A 21,289-nucleotide genomic window follows, 5' to 3' on the forward strand; every position below is an offset into this window, starting at 1 on the left:
GAAGTACCCTAAATTACAGTGTAATCTTCTCTTTCAAATAGAAATCAACGTCTGTTAATTCACTTCTGTTGATCCTATTGTTGTGCTTCACTGTCATTAATTATAAATCTGTCAGCCTTTTCTGTGATACAACCCTTAACACCAGCAGTTTGATACATGCAATTAAACTGCTCAGTTTTATAATTTAATTTAGGAAACAAATAACAACAAATGGTGATCTGCATCACCTACCACTCGGCAGTAAAATGAGTGATCCTTGTAAAATTGAACCGGACCATTTAGTTAGGACTAACTTATCAAGCCATTGTCACAGTACAAAATCCACAGTTCATTATTAATTTCCAGGACCATTTCCACCAAGTTCTTTGCCACACTAGTCTCATTCAAATTAACCTCATTACCTGACAGTCATTTTCGGTCCTTGTTGTTCATTACCATATACAGCTATTACTGTTGGGTGACTAATGATTGTTGTACTCTTCTATGTATCAGCCCAGGCTTTTATAAACCCAGGTCTTCTGGTACCTGTACTTGCAAAATTTGTGCATGCAAACCATCACAGCTAGCACCTTAAACCTGCATGCTTTACAGATATATTGGACACAGATACAGAAAGATATGCATGCACCATAATGCACCGAATGCATGCAAAAGTGTCTGTTGTGAGTACAAAAGCAGAGCTGGGTAACCTTTCTTGCCTACTGTTTTACTTTATTTGAAAACATCTCAAGTATTTCAGTTACATACTGAAATAATGACCCCTTCAGACATGATTGCTCACAGATTCAGAGGAACTACAGATTCCTGGACGCATAGTGAAACCCGAAGTGCTAGCAGTGATCTTACACCAATCAAAGTAGACCAACTGTAGATCAAAGTAGACCAGCTGCTCCACTAAACTACAGCAATTGACCGTAAACTTCAAAAGGCTATGTGCCGTCTGGGGGTACCCTGAGTTTAGCACGTTCTGGCCACGCCCACACGAACTGGGAACAGTGGTTTGTGCTAATTTTGCATCTTATGAGGTCTCTTTTCCACTAAACAGATCTCCCAGAAGAAGAAAAGATTTAACTAAGGTAGAAGGACCAGCTAGAAATTCCCGTTGTATGCAAAGATCCCAATCAAGCTGCTAGTTCTACATCAGTAAAAAAAAAAAAAAAAGAAGAAACACCTCCAAAACAAGAAAGAATTTACCGAAGTAAAACTTTCATCAAAAAACCAAGAGACTGTACTTACTCTTCTCAGACAGAGATCTCATCAAGTTCAATGACATTTCTGTTTGAGGAAAGATGGGATATGGCTTTGATCCTTTGTGATTAACTCTCATTTTTCTTCTCGTGCTTATTCAGTTGAGCTGACAGATTTCAAAATGAATAGATAAATGCAGCTAGGCATAAAGACAAAGTCTGTCACCCACTTCTCACCTCATGGCCAAGAGGAATATTTTGCATATCAGTAATTTGCAGGATGCAGAATAGCGAATAGATGCCATATTAGGTTTAGCCAACTAAAACCCAACTTCTGTAGAATGTAAGATTGAATGTAATTCATTGCATGTATTTCAATGTATTTCAATGAATGTAATTCAATGAATGAATATTTGAATGTAATAGGAATTCTGTGTTTTCACTAGTATGGTTTTCTAAAGCAGAAGAAGATCCGATTTTGATGATGTATGTAAGAACATATGGACACTTCTGAAACTGTATTTGTTTCAAAATTCTCCAGTGTATTTCATCATGTTCTCATAATGTTTCTTCCTTCTACCTTCTGTGGTATTTCCCAGGATCACTTTGAACAGATGTAATACATTTTCCCTAAGAATATAGGACAGCTTGTGAGGAAAGCTGGAATAATTACAGTAGCTTTTGGCTTGTTCAACGTGACGATGTAAGTTTTGTCTATTTGATAGCAACATAAAAGAATGTTTTTGTTACTTTTTGCTGCTCCTTTAATTGATGCTGCTGCAAATAAGAACGCTATTTTGCAGAGTATTCTTTTTCATGTTATATTTATGAACTCAAAGAGACTTTGATTAGAGGTCTTCAACTCTTTTGCTGAAGCTATCATGAGATCTGCTTCATGCCTTCAACTTTTTCTCTGTATCTGGATGATAACATATTTTACTCCACTTTTTTCATGAACTGTTTCAGATGACTTCCGCTCATATATATGCCAGAATGACAAAAGAGCAGAGAGGTCAAACAAAGAGAGAGCCATGGGAGGGCAAGAGGAAAGGGTCCCATGTTGTAGAAGCCAGGTGCTTGTGTACTATGGAGCATATACCTACATGAAGGCATTACATTGTTGATGGTTGGGGTCCCCTATCCCATTCTTCTCTGCTGCTTGTGTACATTCATCTGCAAGCATCTGCTTGTGAATTGTAGTGACTTTTTTCATCAATGCTGAAAGAACAGGACCAGAGCTTTGATAACAGTTGTCTTCAGGTGCCGTGCCATTGTATTAACCCATGAGCACTTTATCCACTCTAAATCCAGGCTAGTGTGTGTCCACTGAAGATGCCTGAGAACATCTGGCTTCCATTAATTCATAAATTAGCCCTGGCTATTTTACTGGCTGAGGACAATGAACCTTATCCCAATACTTACCAGAAATCCACTTTTTTTTCCAAGAAGTTGGATGGAATTTCACTGGTAAAGATAATAGCTTCTATTTTTTCTTCTTTCTTATGAAGGAAGTGAATCTATATGGATTCACTGTCAAGTTTTCACTTTTGGAGTGGAAAATATTCAACAGTTGTAGTTGGGTTGAAATAATATGACTGAAAATTACACCACACAATACAATAATCAATGCCAAAGACACTGCTTATCAATAAAGATGACAGTGCACTGGTGAGTATGAAGGGTAAACATGGTTCTGCAGTTATTTCTTTCAGAGGACTTACGAAATATGAGAATTGCCCTATACTCACAGAACTGAAAGTAAAATGTGATTGATGTAATTAGTGCCACAGTAATTAGAACTACAGTATGGAGGTCTCTGACAGGAAGAAATCCAGTCCCTAAAGGCAATGCCTCAAAATGAATTTTTTTTCTGTAAAGCTCCACCTTTTACAGAATCATAACTTAGTAATCTGGAAAAATGTCTGTTTCCAGAAGAAAAATGACTTGGAAGCCACAGGTCAGAGACAATATAAAAAGGACTTTTAGAATTCCCTGTCATCAGCTATGTCTTAAAACAAATAGTTATTTTTTTAGAAAATGTCAAGTGAAATATGACATTGATTTTTGTTTACTAAAACATAGTACAAATTCTCCAAGGAAAGTAAAGTAGAGTTTATTAGAAATACGCAAAGAGAAGGAACAGAAAGTGAAACTTATCTTGTTTGGGACCAGCAAGTCAATTTTTTAACCGCTGTTAGTCAATGGCAGGAACTAGAACTTTGTCTCTACAATACTGGACTATATTCCTTTGAGCACAAAGATGTTTTTAATGTAAGAAAATGCCTGTTACATTTTCTCCTGCTCTGGAAGCAGAAGCATCTTCTTATTGTTCATACTTTGGGTAGCAAGGCTTTATTCTAGGGGCTGGTTTTTGTTGATGCTTGTCCCAGCACTGCTTAGAAGAGCCCAAAGGCTTATTCAATGTGTCCTCCTGATTTAGGCTGTTAGCAACGATATGTGAACTGACTTGTATGAGGTATTCCAAGTTGTTCACCTGCTGGTAGATTCCAGCTTCTAAGCAATTTCTGATAAAGCAGATAATCTATATCATATTCTTCACATTAATCTAAAATGTTTTAAAGACTGCAGGTTCTTGTAAGCTAACTGCAGTTAAGTTTTTTGGGATGTGCAGAGTATAGTGTAAGATTCTAGTGGGTTGATGTCTTGAGTCAATTTAATGAGTAAAATCGAGATTAATGACAACCTGGCTTCAGCATGAACAACCAATTGCTAAACAGGAAGTCTTTTGAAGGCTAAGGATATGGCAGGTTGATTCAGTAATGTGTACAGAAACTTGTGTTTCCAGTATGCAAAGCAAACATTAAGCTATAACTCAATCCTCCAACCTTTTGTTATAAAAATAGGCCCATTAACCTCACCAAGGATCCCCGCATGACTGAAGTTTTCAGGTACTAGCCTTCAATAGGTTTTTCATTACTTTTCTGCCTATTTTTAATTACTACAAGAATCAAAACTGTAGAAACTAATTTTTTCTGTTTATTAATGGAGAAAATGACAGGTGGTTTACTCTGTTATCACTCCTGCCCACTTGGCCTGTTTGTGTTAGGAGATTAAGTTCTGTAAATTAATCCATATTGTTAAGCCATCCCCCTAAACAAGACCAAGTATATAATTGTACACGTATTTTGGAAAAAAAAGTGTAGTGAATAGTTTAGAGATTTCATGAACATTCCATTTAGCCTGCTTTAGAGATGACCAGCATGGTAATAGAAAAACAAGTATGCAGGTATGACTGAAGAGTCATAACAGTGACTTCCCTAGAGTTGTACTCCGCTACTACCTTCAAGTAGGTTTCTTCCTAATTTGCCCTATTTTTAGAGGGAAAAGCCTTCAAGGATAAAGATGTTTACTGCTACTGATGAGTAATGTAAACATTCATTAACAGAATTTTAATTTTATCAACATTGTGGAGCCATGTATGTTTATAGTGCACTGGTGCACAAGAACTTAACTGACAAGGCACTGTTATTTAATGGACAGAATGAAACACCATTTGCTTCTGTATGGCAACCATCGGTAGAATCCATGCTTCAAGCTCTGCCCTGACAGACACCTAGTCGAGCCTGCCTGTGAGCATGCATGTGCCTCAACGTCCCAAGTGTTTTAAAAACAGTGCTCACCAATCTGGTAGGCCTGTCTCCGCAGTGTTCTGGAAGCTCTGTGTCCCTTCTTCTTTAAAAACATCTGGCTTCCTGAGGGCAAAGGAAGCAGAAGGGGTATAATAAAGAGCCAGGGAAGGAGAGAGGCTCCTGGGGTGAAAGGGATGCTCTGTGCCCAGCTGTGTCCCCCTTGGTGGCTCTGAGTATTCAGAATCATCATAGGAAATGCCTCCTCTCTGCAGGGCCAGCCAATGGGAAAGAAAGGGAGTGCATGGGAATACATGGCTGCTATAGTTTGGACAGGCCTCTCAAAAGGATGAAGAGTCAAGTTATGGAACGATTTAGGCTCTACTGGGCATGCCAACAATAAGCAGTTCATCTTTCCTTGCAGAGTCTCTGAAGAAACTTCTTTACTCTTGACTTCCAGACAAAGCAAAATGAAGTGTTAAACACCTTGACATTTTGGAAGGAGGACCACAGATAATGGGAAAATATTTGGACATGGGCCCCACTGAAACATTTTTACTTACAGTTTCTAGCTTCTTATTCGGAAGATGGGTCTCAAGGCATATTAAACGTCACCTTCTTGACTACAAGGGGAAAACGGTTGTATTTATCCTATTTTTATATCTTCATAGTCAATAAAGATGCCACTTCATTCATGAGAAGCTTCATACCCAGCTACCCTGCTCCAAGAGGCAGGATTAGAAAAAATGTCCAAAACTGAGAATGTTACTGCTATCAGGACCTTATTTAAAACAATTAATGTTTTGCTATGAATTCCTATTTTATGAAGACAGCATTTCCTTTTACATATACTTCTTCCAAGCCAGTTTCACTGGGAAGAAATAATTTTTAGATAGTGTCCTTTGTAACAGAAATGTTAAATAAGCTGAAATCTATGTTTTTATACTCTTAAATGTAGGACAATTAAATGTAAAATGTAAAAAATCTTCATTTGACATGAAGGTTTATAAATGTCTCTAAAAAAAAAACCTAAAATAAGATGTTCAAGATTGAAAGGGATCAGGTTACGAATTGTCATTGAGTTCTTTCTTCTTTTCAGGTGGCTGGAATGTTAACAATAAGAAAGTCAACCTCCCTCTCCAGTCCCCAGCCCAGGGTCAGTTGATCTTGCACATAGCAGCTGCAGTCTATCATTTCAAAGATGACTTCTGGGCACATGTGGATCCTGTCTGACTGAGGAATGTGAGAAGACTGGGCCAGTGCACTGGCACTATTGTCATACTGTTACGCATGCACATGGACGCTGCTAATGTAAAATCCTCTTTATCACCCTGTAAATCCATGCCTGGTTTCTCCTCATAGGTCATCACAGAAAGGGTCTGTCAGATCAGATGCGTAATAATGTTGTTTGGAAGTCATGGAAAAATACTAAAACTATTCAGGTTATAAGTTTAGATGTCCATTACTTTCTGACAGTTTTCCCAAGATAGCCATTTCCTAAAATGGTTTCAGTCCCTCATTTGTTCTTCTATTCACTGCCAGAGAACAAAGTCTTTGTTTCCCAAAATAGGGTCATTGTGTCAGGAAGTGACATGCAAAAGACCTTCAGATTTCATAAGTGATCCCAGCTTCTGGTTTTCTCATCAACATTATGGACAGCAGTCTCAAAAATCAAGAACTTTTTCCAGCAAAGTTCTAAACTCTAAGAGTACTCCCACTCTCACTATGTTCCTCTCCAAGAAGGCAGACTGAAACTACAGAAGTTTCTAAATGACACAATGGATTACACAGAGGTAAGGAAATCAAAAGCATCACATATTAAAATAGCCAAAGCTCTGATTGGCATTCTGTCTTTATAGATCACTGTTGCTGTGTTATTTCTGCTGGTAATGGTCTTAGAGTTTGTGCTTCTACTACATGTTGTCCATTAGTGTAGCTTCTCTGAAGTAAAAGTTTAGAGATTATTTGTGACCAGGAGAAATAATTTTGATAATTTTGTCTGATTTGGTATTTAATACAGTCTGGGAACCTCCCTGAACTTGTTTCTATTTGAACTGTAGATCACATTTAAATAAATATCCAATCTTTCTTTGAAATGAGTATTTTTCAAAGCATTTTATCTAGTTTTCTGACAATTACTTTCACTGTTAAAATTATGCTTTATTTACAGTCTGAATTAGTCTAACTTTAATATCTAGCTATTGCTGATGAAATAGAACTTTATTCAAAGTTTATTCTCCATGTGGCTCAGTATTATTGGAATGTAATCACATCATCTTGTAAGAGTACCTTTGTTGAACGAAACAGCCAAACAGCCTGAGTTCTGATACTTTTGGAGTATATGGTCCATCTTTCAACCACTTAAAAAATGTAATGGTTCTCCTCTGAATTCTATGCAATATACTGTTGTCTTTTTGTCCTGGGATTACAAAGGTAAGGTCAAAAATAACCTTCTAATACTACAGGAGACTTAGCTTTTTATAAATATGCTATAACTTGTATTTAGCAGATTACTTGCTATGATTCTCAAGTCTTCTACATCTTTACTTTTCAAGATATAATCCTCCATCCTTTAAATTTTACTTACATTCTTTAGTCCTATATATGTCAATTCATACTTAGCTGTATTAACAATATACTAATACCCAGTCTTCTAAATGATTCATGTTGCTGACATAGTGACCCATGTTCAACATTCACCACTTCTTTAATCTTTCTGTATTTACTGCCTTTTTTTTTAAATTATTTTCTTCTAGGTTATTAATAGTAAAATTTCAATCCTCAAAAATTTCTCAGTGACTTGGGAACCCAAATTCCTGCATATGATCTAGCTATTAAGGAGGCTGAGAGTCATTTAAGTGAATATTTTGGCTCTTAGAGGGTGAAGTTCTCTTGTAAACAGAACTTGTGCTTATGTCTCCAAGTATTTTTTTAAATTTTAACATATGCCTCAAAAATAGACTGCGGTAGTTTTTATTTCCCTCCAACAAATACAGTTACAGATTCCCTCTGTTTTCAAATATAGGAGGACTTCCATAGTATTCTGCTGTCTTTATTATTTGCTGTTTAGTGTCATGTTCTACTACTGGGATGTGGTTCTATAAAAGCTAATTAAGGAAGAAGTCCATGCTTGTGTTGAGGACAATTATGAGAATGACACGCTGTTGTGCATTAGCTTTGCACCTGTCACCTCTACAGCATGAAATCTTATTACCTGTCACACTATGTAGTTTCCTACTGGTATAGAAGGTCCCCTGGGACTTGCACTACCCTGTTTCACAAGGTTTTTTTTTTTTTTTCACCTGTTTTGGCTCAGATGTTTCTTTGTGTTTTCTGAATATGTGCATTAGATGAGATGACTTGTCACATATGACAACTTATCTGAAGTTTGCCCTAATGATTATCAAGAGTTGTGACAGATATTAAACATTTCTGCTTGAAAGGAGAATATTCTTCTTGACAGGGCACAATGAAATAGAGGACCTCCATATCTGAATCACCTTCAAACTGGTACCCAGCATCCCTGGATTCATTAGGCTATGATCACGCTTTATAACACCACTATTCTTCAAGGAGATCTGGAACTGAAGTCACTTTAACAAAAACTAATATTGTGACATTTGATTTAAGGCCTTTTCTCTAACAAGCGTTTTCTTGCAGTCATTGTTAAATGATACTACTACTACTACTAATTCTGTTCACAGTGTATTTGATTGTACCCAAGTTGGACATTAAACTGGTGCAGGGAGAGGCAAGGATTCTGTGCCTGAATTCTGCCTATAACTTATACTCTAACTCATATGATGGCATACGTCAAGTTGATAACACATGAGAAATTTTAGAGTTAGAACAGTTTCCCTCCACTCCAGATGTTCCATCTGAATTATAATACTGGTAATTACATGCAACCCACACAAGTACAAAAGATTTAGACCTCTTTGGATGGCAAACATAAAATTCAAGCAGACTAAATCCTTGAAAGAGATCTTAGTATCCCTTCCAAGATATGAAGGGACTCCTTCAAAGCCTTTATTTTAGGGATATATCATACACTAAAGGTGTCACAACAGCAAGGGTGATTTCTAATGGGTCTACCTGTCACTTAGGAGCTCTATGTCAAACAATATGTCATAAAAGAGTTGTATATAAATGAGAAACTCATCAGTTCTAATGTAGAAAAGCTCTCATATGCTGCTGATTTTATAGCTATTCTGATAATTTCTTAAAGCAACTGAGCAGATAAGGTGAATTTCCGAAATTCTTCTCCTAAGGAGAGAGAGATTCTTTCTCTCTCCATTGTGAAATCACAGGCTCACAAATGAAAATGCAGCTGGAAGCCATTAATGTTATACATGTCTGAGAAAAATGATAAGGGAATTAGGAAATAGGGAAAAGAATGCCGAGAAGGGGGAAATGCACTCATGTAAACAAAGGTGAAAACAGAGGAAATTGAATTAATTTCATACGTGATCAAAATTCTTTAGCAAGTTTAATAAGGGAGTCTCTCATAGAAGGAAAACTGCCAAAATGGAAGATGGCTTCCTAAAACAGAGGCCCATGCTACAGCAGATTTTCCTAAGGCTAAACTTTACAGCTTTAAAGAAACAGTGGATACAAAGAACAACACAAATGAAAATCAGACACAAAAATATCCTGATAATTAAGTTAATAGAATTCAACAGATAAGATCAGAGATGTTACTCTCTTGTTTTTTTCAATGGCTTCCAAAGAACCAAATAATTTCATAGACTATAAGCAAAGGAAATGAAATTAGAAGCCTTTTTCACTTCGTCTTATTATACGAGACAACACTCAGAAGTACATTGGAATACCAGTTTAAACTGGCCTGTTTTTGCAGTTTTTTAGCAAGTGATTCTGTGATTCAGACAAAGATGTAAGACACAACAGTAAGAACAACATCAGAAGGGCTTTTCCTTTTTTTGGTTTTGCATTTGTTTCTTGTGTTTGGAGTAGTTCTGGAAATGAAATATCTTCCATTTCTACCCAGAGACGTGTGCTTTTCAAACAGCTTGCTTTTTACGTGCTAAGAACACAAAGAGAGAAAATCTTGGCTTCTAGCCAGACATAACTTCAGCTGTATCGCATATTCCAGGTTTGTTCAAAAGAAATCTATTGCTTGCTTCTAGGATTTTAACTGTAGATTTCATCTATGTGTTTTGGACTTGCTGTTTTTCATTTTGAATATTGATTCATATATACAGTTTATGACAATGGAAACAAACAACGACAACCTCAGAAATTGTTAAAATGCTCCAAAAAGAAATAAAATATTGGTTTAAATTGAAAATACAAATATAGGCTAAGTGAGACTTGAGTGGCCAGTTCAGAATGTAACTTCACGTATGGTTAATATGCAAAGGCATTTTTAAAGTGCTCCTAACTACTCTGCAGACACCCACAGACATTCCACATACTTCCCTATCCTTTCACATTCTCTGTTGGAATGTGTTTACATGTTTCACAGTCCTGGGCTTTGAAGCAGCTGGATAGGCTATTTTCTTACCTAAACACCTCTGAGTGACTCATATGCTGAAATGAAATATACGAACACTTACCTCTAAGTTTGCCTTTGCAAATACTACTCTAAAACAATTTTAATTTTTGAATATCAGCTCTGTATATATCACTGACAGAATTTCCATGCTTGTTAAAAAAACTTGACTCTCTACAGCAATAATAATACTCAACTGTGCCACCTATTAGCTTTTTTCACAAATTCCATTCACTGCTTATGGTATACAGCAAGTGACACTCCCAGTAAAATGAAGCAAAAATTTACTCAATGCAAAATATATAAACAAAAAGAAATAGAAAAAAAAAGACTATAAACCCCAAATGTGAAATATGGGAAGGGAGAAATACATTACAATGATACCTTCAAACAAAAAATTACAAGTTTGTAATTCTCTCTTCTGAAAAGTATTGCCAGTATTTTTACTACATCTGTAGGTACTGCAGGCATATAACATCTTTCCCTTTTTCACTATCTAGATACATATTATACACACAAAATAAACTGTACACATACATGAACACACACAAACACATAATCTATGGTTTAACTCCAGTAAACCATATAACAGACACTGAAGGCTTGTTCATCTTTTCTATAAACAAGCTAACTAAAATGTCAAAATTATACCCTTTGTAAGATCTCTCTGGTAAGCCTCTTGCATTTGTTCAAGTGCCATGGTATTCCATCAAATCACTCATGTTAGTTTGAAATATATATACTGAAGTATCTGTGTGGCAACATTATCTTAGTAGCTTTATTACATAATTAAATAATACCATACTTATTATCAAACTAATTTACATAATCAGATTTCCCCTTTGACTGAAACAGAACTTCAGATGCATTTTGTTGTAAATATATGGAGTGGGCACGTGAGTGTGAGAAGAACGGCAGAAGAATTGCTAAGACAGAATCTTGAGATCAGGTGGGGAAGATTCTTGGCTAAGTCAACAGTACTGAATTATTCTTTCAAATCTTAGTGCAAAGTACAAAATCACTCTACAATTGGAGGCTCATTATTTCTATTCTATGAGCTAAAGTAACAACCTCTGCAGAAATTACTCCCCAAGCATGAAACCAAAAGTTTAAAAAGAACTCTTGTTACCTTTGCCAAGGTAATACTATCTCAAGACACAGAGAACATTTTAACAGTGAGTATTCAAAAGTATCAACCTCCCTCTTTACTGAAAGCAAAGCTGCAGACATTTGTCTACCTTTGACTGTGATATATGTTTGCTGTCTGGTTTCCAGCTAGCATCCAACAAGTAAAAAAAAAACATAAAAAACATAAGCTAAGTAAAAAACATATTTGTAAAAAAATATACAAAAGTAAAACGTAGAAAAGTAAAAAAATCCTCTTAGGCCTTAAATCTCACTACAAGAAAGACACTGAGGTGCTGGAGCATGTCCAAAGAAGAGCAACGAAGGTGAAGGGTCTACAGCACAAGTCTTACGAGGAGTGGCTGAGGGAACTGGGGTTGTTTAGCCTGGAGAAAAGGAGGCTGAGGGGAGACCTTATTGCTCTCTACAACTACCTGAAAGGAGGTTGTAGTGAGGTGGGGATCAGTCTCTTTTCACAAGGAACAAGTGATAAGATGAGAGGAAATGGCCTCACGTTGCACCAGGGGAGGTTCAGATTGGATAATGGGAAAAATTTCTTCACGGAAAGGTTTCTCAAGCACTGAAACAGGCTGCCCAGGGAAGTGGTTGAGTCACCATCCCTGGAGGTACTTAAAAGACATGTAGATGGGGCGCTTAGGAACATGGTTTAGTGGTGGACTTGGCTGTGCTAGGTTTACCATTGGACTTGATGATCTTAAAGGTCTTTTCCAACCTAAATGATTCTATGATTCTAAAATTGTTTGCTATTTATTACTGAGAGCTTTCAAGATTAATTATCTTCACAGACTCTCCATGCCTAGGAGGTCACAGAAAAAACTCCTGAAGGCAAGGGAGTACATAGCTATAGTTTTGCACAACGACCTGAAGTTAAACTCTCCATTTGATGGTGTTGACTTTACAACAAATTTGAGACTGTACCTATTTGGTAAGGACAAGGCCATAAAGGACAAACAAACTTTACATTCTTATTTTGCCAGAGGGGCTACCAGAAGGATGTTCAGGGAAAGCATCTTTTCCATTGGATTAACCCACTGTTAATGAAGGCATTTAAGCTGACGTTGACAGTAACGCTGATGACAGTAGCAGTAACTTTTGGTCACGCAGGTGGCAAAAAAGTTCCACCTCCAATATTTTGTTGGAGAAAAACCCTGCCAACCCTTCTTTTATGTAGAAATGACTCTCAGGAGCTGATAGCTTTTTGTGAATCTTTTAGTTTTTCTCAGATATGTAAATCTAGAACTTGATCTCTGGTATAATAGTTTTATTTGAGAACTTCACTACCCTGTGTTGTAAAGTTTAAAAAGGTCCTTATAACATAGAAAACACTCTAGAGATCCAGGACATTTAGATACCATTCCTGAAAAGAACAGTCTCATGAGTTTAAACTCTGTTTGCATGAAATCTCCACCTGAAATTGGAAGCATTCATGGGCATGGGTTTTTGATATTTGTTGCTACTTCGAACACCAATGGAGTTTTGCCAGGCCAGAAAAGCAAAAAGGATGCCTGGATGCAGAGAGAGTATCCAGAAGGGTTTACTTTCCCCAAGACCACCATAACCGCTGTGGTTGTTACGTGCCACATTCCCTGTATGAATACTTCAAATACAACTGGATTTCCTGGAGCCACTACTCAGGCTGGTTCACGTATTGTAAAGCCACGCAGTGGTTGGCCCAGTCATATACTTTCTGTCAAGCTAGTGATGTTTTGTATTGAATCCTGCACTAGGGAAGACTGGTTTTGAAATGAGCTATATTCCCTAGCAGTAACCTTGTCTCCCTGCTTGGGAATTTTGTCATCAATCAATGTGAAATGTGGGTGCTGAAACTCACTATTTCATTTTCTTTTTTTTTTCTCTTTGATCTGGCCTCCCTTTTACCTACCCACAATGAATACCCTTTTTCTCAAATAGGTGGAGGTGAACATGGACAACTCCCTATCAAAGCAAGTCTGTCAGTTGGTTTGATACCCAAAATGAGAAACAAGAAAGCCTGTTCAAAGTCTTAGGAGCTCAATAAGCTGAGGAAATACCTTATGCTGAGAAACTCAAGCGATGGATGACAGGCATTGCACCGTCTTGCAAAGGACAAAAGACTGAACACTTCAATCATTTATCCTAGAGCTCTCAACAGGAGAGGTGACTTCACTACCACTGGGAAACAAGAAGCAATCACTGTCAGATGAACAAAAAGACTGATCACAGGATACTCCTCTGTGGCAATCAAAGTAGAGAGACTAGCAAAGGAAAAAAAATATCTGATTTTTAAAAGTTCTTTGACATATTTCTGGAAATGTTGAGCAACATCCAGCAGTGAGGCCTTCCCCAAAAGACTGTTACTCAGAATCTGACAAAATTCTATTTTCTAAATTAACTTTGGCATGGAAAATAAACTCTCAGAGAAACCTTCATTTTCCCTTTATAGGATCAGAAAAAAGTATAGTTGCTGTAGAACTGACTCCTCTCAGGTGTATTAAATATGGTGCTTGTGATGATACTGCAGCAATAAATTCAGTTTGCAGCAGTAATAGATGTTTCAACAAACAGGTGGCAAAACAAGATAAACCCCATTCAATAAAAAAATTATCAAATGATTCCTCTTAATATTAGAATATACTTATAGCTTTTTCTAATGAAAAGGGTAAAATATCTTGTCCAAGATAAGCCCTGTCACAACACTGTGACACTTGCAATGTGTGACATTTTCTCCAGTATTTCTTTTTTCCATGGATGCCATGAAGTGCACCGCATGAATATGAAGTGACATCTTTACTAACATGTGGTACTTACTTATCTCCCACAATTCCCAAGTTGATTGTTGGATAGCCGTGTTCTTGGATTGTAGCTAGGAGAGTTGAACGGTTACTGTCCCGTATCTTTCCTGGCAAGAGGTCATCTTCAGGATTCAGTAGCTATAAAACCAGAAACACTCTCAATCAGTCTCCCTGGAATACTGTGCCTTTACACAAGCGCAAATTTTCTTCTTCAGATTGGCCAGGATACTCTTAGACAACTATCATAAAATATATGTGTAAAGTGATTTAGTGAATTTAAGTTAATAAGATATGTAACGGGCTTGTCTAGTTCAGCCCCCCATGTTGCGTAGTTTGTGTCTGTTGGTCGATGTCTGCAAAACTTTCTTTCTCCTTATGAATACCTGGCTTCTAATCTCAAATACTGGAAATCAAACCACAAACTTTAAGTTTCCAAGTTATTATTGCTTCTATTTAAATAGTTTTAAATGAACCTCATTGATGTTGCTAACCAGATGTAAAGGTATTAAAAGAAATTTTGAAGTTCATTGCCTACTTACCGATAAAGATGTTTTTTAAATACAACAATCTGTACTGGAATAATAGACAGAAGCTTAAAGCTTGGTTCTTGTATCAGTTAGTGTTTTGCAAGAAAACCTTCCTCTCAAGGTAGTATGGCAACTGCCTTACATGTGTTACGTATTTTGGAAGTTAAACTACAATACATACATATGTAAACATATATTTTACATATATTAGGAATTCTTTTGTAGGACACAGAAGGAAAACACATTATTCTCAGGAGGTTAATAATAACAAAAACAACAACAATAACGATAATAATAACAAAAATTTATCTGTCAAAATTACAGCAATAGTGTTAGATAGTAAGAAGGTAAGAAAAACCAAAAGTGGAGAATGGCTAAATTTTATGCTTTGGCTAGCAGCTCTATTTCTGTGAATTTTTCCATGGGATGATTAAGAAATCCACTGTGCAGGATCTTGTTTAACACATGATACAAAAGACAGTGCCCACATCAGCAAAAGACCCTTTAATGACATGGAAGAACATTTAGTCATACAGCAAACACTGTTCACTGTAATCCTTGTAGCTCTTTAAATTTGTTCTTTGGTTAGTGGTATGTTTCCTCCACGACAGACCCTGTCTATGTTATGAAATCTGGGAAGATTCTGTGCCAGCAACGCTGGCCTCAGCCACCCACAGTATCCAGCAGTCACAGAATAACCTTCACTGGGATTGTGGAAGTTGTAAGGATACCACCAAGTTTTCACAGTCTTTCAAAATTCAACATATTCAAGCTGTATGAGAATACAGCTATTGGCTTTATGTCTGTGTCCGGAATTCAAAAAGTTTGTCTCAAAGGACAGTCAAAATTATAGGTCAAACTTCATTCTGTCTTTAAACTTCAAACTGACTTTATCTCAACCCACAAGTTCTTTTGCTTTTGCTCTTTCTACTCTCTCTCTGTCCCAATGCAGGAGAGCATGAATGAGCAACAGTGTGGGTGCTTAGCTGCTGGCCAGGGTCAACCCACAACATATGTAAAATTAGTAAATTAAATTAATCTTGAACCTGCTTTTTCTGATGTAATTAAGAGAAGCTGGTCTGGAGTTCTACCAACAGGAGACTGTCTGGATTTCAACATATGCTACTAATAAAAAAAATACTAAGGCACAATACTACTGCAAGGCGTTTGGTAGTACTACTCAGTTTTCAAAGACAGATTATCTGCCATTTGCACTAGAGCTTCAGAGGAGTGCTGCTCAGAAGAAATTACTCTTCCAGTCATGACTGGCAGTATGAATTACAACCCTGACTACCCCACATGTCCTCCCTTGCTGGCAAGAGGAAAGCAGCTGGCACATGGTTGGATACATTACCAAAATTTTGGCAAAGGCAGTGTGTGAGGCTTGTGAAAGAGCCTTCAAGGGAGAAAATACAAGCAGCTGATTATGGGTTGATCACTCACAAAAATATCCCACGTCAGCATAAGCTGCAGATCAAAAAGTGAGTCTACTTGGCAATAAGGTGGAAGTCACTATCTGCAACACTATACCTGTCCTGAAGAAGATATAGTAATTAAACATACTTTTCTTACCTCATTCCCTGTTGACATTACTGCAACCACTGGAAACTTGTTAACTTCTACTTCGGTTACTCCAACAGTTGCTAAGAGACCAATCTCTGATGGACCCATGTGGGTTCCTTTAGCCAGCACACATTCACCTCTTTTAATGTCATGTCCTATAGGTCTGAAAATCACAGCACAGAAAAAAAAAATGAAAGAAAAACAGAATGAGAATGAAAGTATCTTTCCTTGATTGTTCCTGCTCCAGGTAAGCGGTGTCCAGGGATGTTCATTAGTCAGACTGTCAAAACGTCAGTACTACTTATGGTCAAACAATGACTATAAAAATCATCAGCTCTTCTATTCCTTACAGAGATATTTTAATGTTTATAAGTAGCCTGTTTACAGACCTGATATCTTGGCCTGGTCGAGCCTGCACCAGGATTCGAACCTCTAGTTCTTCAGTGCCCTACAAAACCAAGGAGATTACATATGGTCAGCTGGGCTATTAAAAAAATATTAACCAGTTTTAATTTCTCAGAATTCTACACAACTTACAGTATTCATTACACTGAGACATATGGTTTAAGCATCATCATTGTTCTCCTGATCTGTGTGTCAAGTTTGTAATACAATGTGTGCTAAAACTAAACAGCTTTATAAGAAATTCTCTCTTTGATGAGCTCACCAGGGAAGGACGTGCACTGAATACGGAGTTTTACCTTTCTTTTTTTATGATCCCTGTGTTTATATATCTGTCCTATGCTACGTCCTATGTTTGTCTGTTGATCTGGTGTACCGAGTGGATTCTTTCTACTCCTCTCAGCCAACTTGATCTGCTCGAACAATTTCAAAGATGGCATGTCAAAAAGAGCATTAGTCTGATAGACAATATGCCACTACATCCACAGAAAGGTGGGAAGAAGCTGTATGCTCTAACCGTTTCAGGATTTTCATGGTGATTCTTGTAGTGGAAACTCCTACTTGAGAGCTTTATACAAATCAGAGAGAGGCTTATTCATCACCTTTATTTACGGTGAACAAGAGACAGTGTCCTGAAAAGTCCAATGCCTACTTTAATATTTGTGTTTACTTCTGCAGAATTTCAATGGTTTGGTGATTCATTCAATGTCAATAAATGGCACACGACCTATATTTAAGTTATAAGCCGTGCAAGTGGGTTGGTGATACATCCACTCAGCTTTGAGATAGTGACAGCCTGTCAGTACCACTAAATCTACACTTAGACTGGAACAGATTTTGTTTTTACGCTATCATGTAATCCTTCATACTTTGAGCACTTCAAAGTTGTAAATCAGACACTAATATTACAAGACAAACAAGGCACATCATTGTCATTTGGAATTCTTACAGGAATGATAGTGCTGTATAGGACACTAGGACTTGTCTCTTTTCTTAAAGGTGATATGGATTGCATTTTCTGAGTTCAAACTAAGTGCTTTAATCTCAAGGCCCCAAAGTTAAAGTTAATGAACATGTTGTTACAGATTGTGATTCTATTTACCTACTGTGAAAATGGACAAAACATCAACCCTGAAAAAAAAGATTTATTACTTTATCACAGTATTCTCAAAATATGCTGTTAATGGCAAATTCTGTTTCTTTTATACCTGCTCCTGTGGTATAAAAGGAGAGATTATTTTTGGCTGCTAGTGTCCAAAATGTCTGTGCTGGTGCCCAGGATGTCTTTTTATCTCCCTTATCCTCATCTGAAGCTGTAAAAGACACTTGAGGCTTGTAATGAAAATCTCGGGCAACATTTAGTCTAAGAACTGTTTCATTTTTATGACACTCTGGGGATGGCTGGCCACTCATGAAGATTTGAATTTTATATATATATATTTGGTAACATTTAAAGATAGCTAGGAATTTTCTAGAGAATCAAGAGGAGTGCCAGTGATACCTTTGAATAATAGAAAAGGCCATATTTAGGACTCCTGGATTAGGGGAAACAAGAAAAAAAAGGCTTTTGAGGAATTTGGTAATCCCAGGTTTGAAAAGCACTGTGGAAAGTGTGACTGTGGACAACATGGTGATGCGTAGAGATTGTTATTTATGGAACCAATGGATATCCCAGAATACTTTAGGAATACAACATAATTCAAGGTGGCTAGAGGCAGAACTTGCAGGGAGGTATGGCATTAAGCTGAGAACATCATCCATTTGGTGTGTATCAGGCAACATTCTTCTTGCTGTGTGCTAATACATTTTGAACTATTGCCTGAGTGGTTTCGTGTGATGGTTGTAACAACCAGCATCCACAGTGATACACTGATGCTTGGTCTTGACTTAGGATCTAACTCTTGCTTTGGCTGATCACATTGGCCTCCTTTTTCCTGCAAGGTGACCTAAAAACTCAAAATGAAAAGAGTGTAGACATGTTTTTGCAAGGATCAGTTTTTCAATGACTGTGCACTTGGCAAGCTGATGAGAATTTTTCTTCCTGCTGGATAGACGTAATTCCTTTCAGGTCTGTGACTTCCACAGTCATTTGGGGAATGCTTGCTATGATATTTAAGTACTGCTCCCACAACTAGAGGTCAAGGAGCTCCTTTCAAAAGTACTCTCTGTCTTTTCAGAATAACATATTTCAGATGTTAGAGATTTCATTTCGGTTATACCCCAGCCCTGAAGGAGTTCTTAACACTAAGAAGAAAAATATTCTTGAAATACGTAGCCACTCAAGCATGAAAAAGGAGAGAAAAATAACATTTTAATTAAACTATACTAATTATTTACGTACAGAATTTGCAGAGTGGCATATTCAAGGACAAGTAGAAACTGAAGAATTCTACCTCACACATATAGGCAGGAAAAGGAAGCTGAAGGTGGCTGACCGTTTGCTAGAAAATTCAGAGTTTAAGCACATGGCCAAATAATCTGTTCTCACATGCAGATGAGAACATGCACAGAAAAGGTGCAATCCAGGAGGACAGTTATCCAAAGAAGAACAAAACAACAGGTTATCATGTATGCTGCTCTGAAATGTGATAGTCCTGTCATGATGAGGTAGGCAATGGTCACAGAAAACTTGCTCAGTAAGGCTAATGGAATGATTAACAAGCAGTGAAGGCAATGGTGTATTTTAAGGGAAGATACAATCTACACATATGCATCTGTAACCTCAAAGTAGGACTGACTCAATAAATTCTCTGTGAGGGAGAAGACCAGCCTAGACAGCTTGCTGACTTCATCAGATGTAAAAATCTACGCGTTTACAGTAATAAGGCATGAGAAAGGATCATGAGAGTATGTTTCCATTTTTGCTGTCTTTGTCAGCTTTGAACACTAGAACTCATCTGCTTACACCCCAGCTGCAATCGCAATGATAGCATAGAGCTATGGGGAAGTGGAACAGCTTGTCAGAACAGCAGCAGAGGAGCAAAGGCTGATTTGAGCAGAGAACCATGCACACACTTCATTCCAAAACTGAACTCAGAAGTTGTGTCAATAAGAGATGTATCTTCTTGCCTTAAAATCTGTCAGATGATGGCAAGCATGATGATGGGGTCCTGAAATCACAGCTGGGTAAATTAAGGTAATGATTCAGAAGGAATTCTCTGAACACAAAGGAAGAGACAACAATATTTAGGAAGTCTAAGATGGACTGTTTGGGATACAACTGTCTACAGACACCTCCTGTGCTTCATCAAAAAACACATATTACTTTGTTAAGACAACTTAATCAATACTACAGTACTCATTTTTCCTGTGGTATTTCACCGCACCTGTAAGCTACACTGCAGTGTAATATTTCAGTGTATTATTCTGGGATCACTATATATGTTAACAAAACTTTTCTCCTTCTTACTTGGTGAGTTTAGGAGAACTTTTAAAAGTCCTCATCTTGCTGAGTTTCAGGATGATCCTGAAATATGAAGACGACTGCTCTACTGCTAAATGTGAACTCAGTAGAAAAGAAGGAAATATAATGTCTGATTGCCACTACTCTGTGTTTTAAAATGTCAATACAGTAGGCACTCAAATTGGACAGCAGTTATGGATCTCCAGGAGGCATCTGCCTTTCACCCAATCATGCTCCCGAATACTTTGGTGTCAGCATTCAACAACTGTGATGAAAATGTCAGGACACGTAGGTCTGTGGTACTATTATCACATCCTGAAAGAGTGAGTAGAATTGCCACTAAGAACTGATGTGAAAGTCCTCAAACTTCTGAGATAACAGAAGCTTTTCTGTAGGACTATCTTTCCTATTTACAGGATTGTATCATGAGCCATTTTCTGCTGCACACAAAAGAAAAATGAGTTTTAACTTGTGACTCACATCATCTGATTCCCTGATGAGCTCTGTATCTTCCACTTGCACCACTGCATCAGCACCACATGGAATTGGAGCACCGGTTGTAACGCGCATTACCTGACCAGGCATCACAGTCTGAGTTGGCTGAAAAATAAACAAACAAAAATTAATTTACTAGAAAAGAAAAACCTCAAACCATTTGAACTTGATGGAAGTAATCTGAAAGACTAAAATTCTTATTTGTGGCATGACTCTCAATATACTGCTAGTGATATCAGCAGGTATAACTCCAATGTATTTAAAGAGCATTAGGTCATTGCTTCAGATCTGGCTTTTTTTATATGGTCACATGTTAGGTGGCTTCAGAGTTTTCCCCTTAGATCTCTATCACAAGAATAACTTTCAGGAAAAGCAATATACTGATACTCTGGTTTGCTCAGAAAAATGACTGGCTCAGAAATATAACAGTGACCTTCTAGAAACTTACATGAGTAAAAACCTAGTAGTTCTCTGTTTGTAAGTATTTTTGCAGAGTAGTCTGGTTGAAATTTTGTTGCTTTGGTTTGGCTGGATTTTTATTCTGTTCTGTTTTAACTGCACACTATATATGGAAAACCAGCAGCTTGTAAGTAAAGGAACATCACCAGCTGCTTCATTTTTAAGCAGATTTCCTCATACTGACAGACAGCTTAACACTAGTTCACATACGCTATCTCTCTTTGTGAGGGTCAGTTT

The 21,289-nt window shown here is 37.3% G+C and overlaps 1 protein-coding gene across 2 annotated transcripts in view; it reads right to left on the reverse strand.

Moving 5' to 3' along the window:
- The window catches only part of GPHN (gephyrin), a gene marked incomplete at its 5' end in the record, with an annotated part of 319,581 nt that overhangs the window by 15,894 nt on the left and 282,398 nt on the right, over positions 1-21,289 (reverse strand). For both annotated transcript variants that reach the window (XM_082485919.1, XM_082485920.1), the window contains 4 exons: positions 14,220-14,341; positions 16,303-16,456; positions 16,683-16,741; positions 20,579-20,698. In XM_082485919.1, coding sequence (XP_082342045.1) covers positions 14,220-14,341; positions 16,303-16,456; positions 16,683-16,741; positions 20,579-20,698 — 455 coding nt within the window. The remainder of the gene's footprint in view (positions 1-14,219; positions 14,342-16,302; positions 16,457-16,682; positions 16,742-20,578; positions 20,699-21,289) is intronic.

The sequence above is a fragment of the Vanellus vanellus genome (genome assembly GCF_965231255.1).
Source record: "Vanellus vanellus genome assembly, chromosome: 6".
NCBI lineage: Eukaryota > Metazoa > Chordata > Aves > Charadriiformes > Charadriidae > Vanellus > Vanellus vanellus.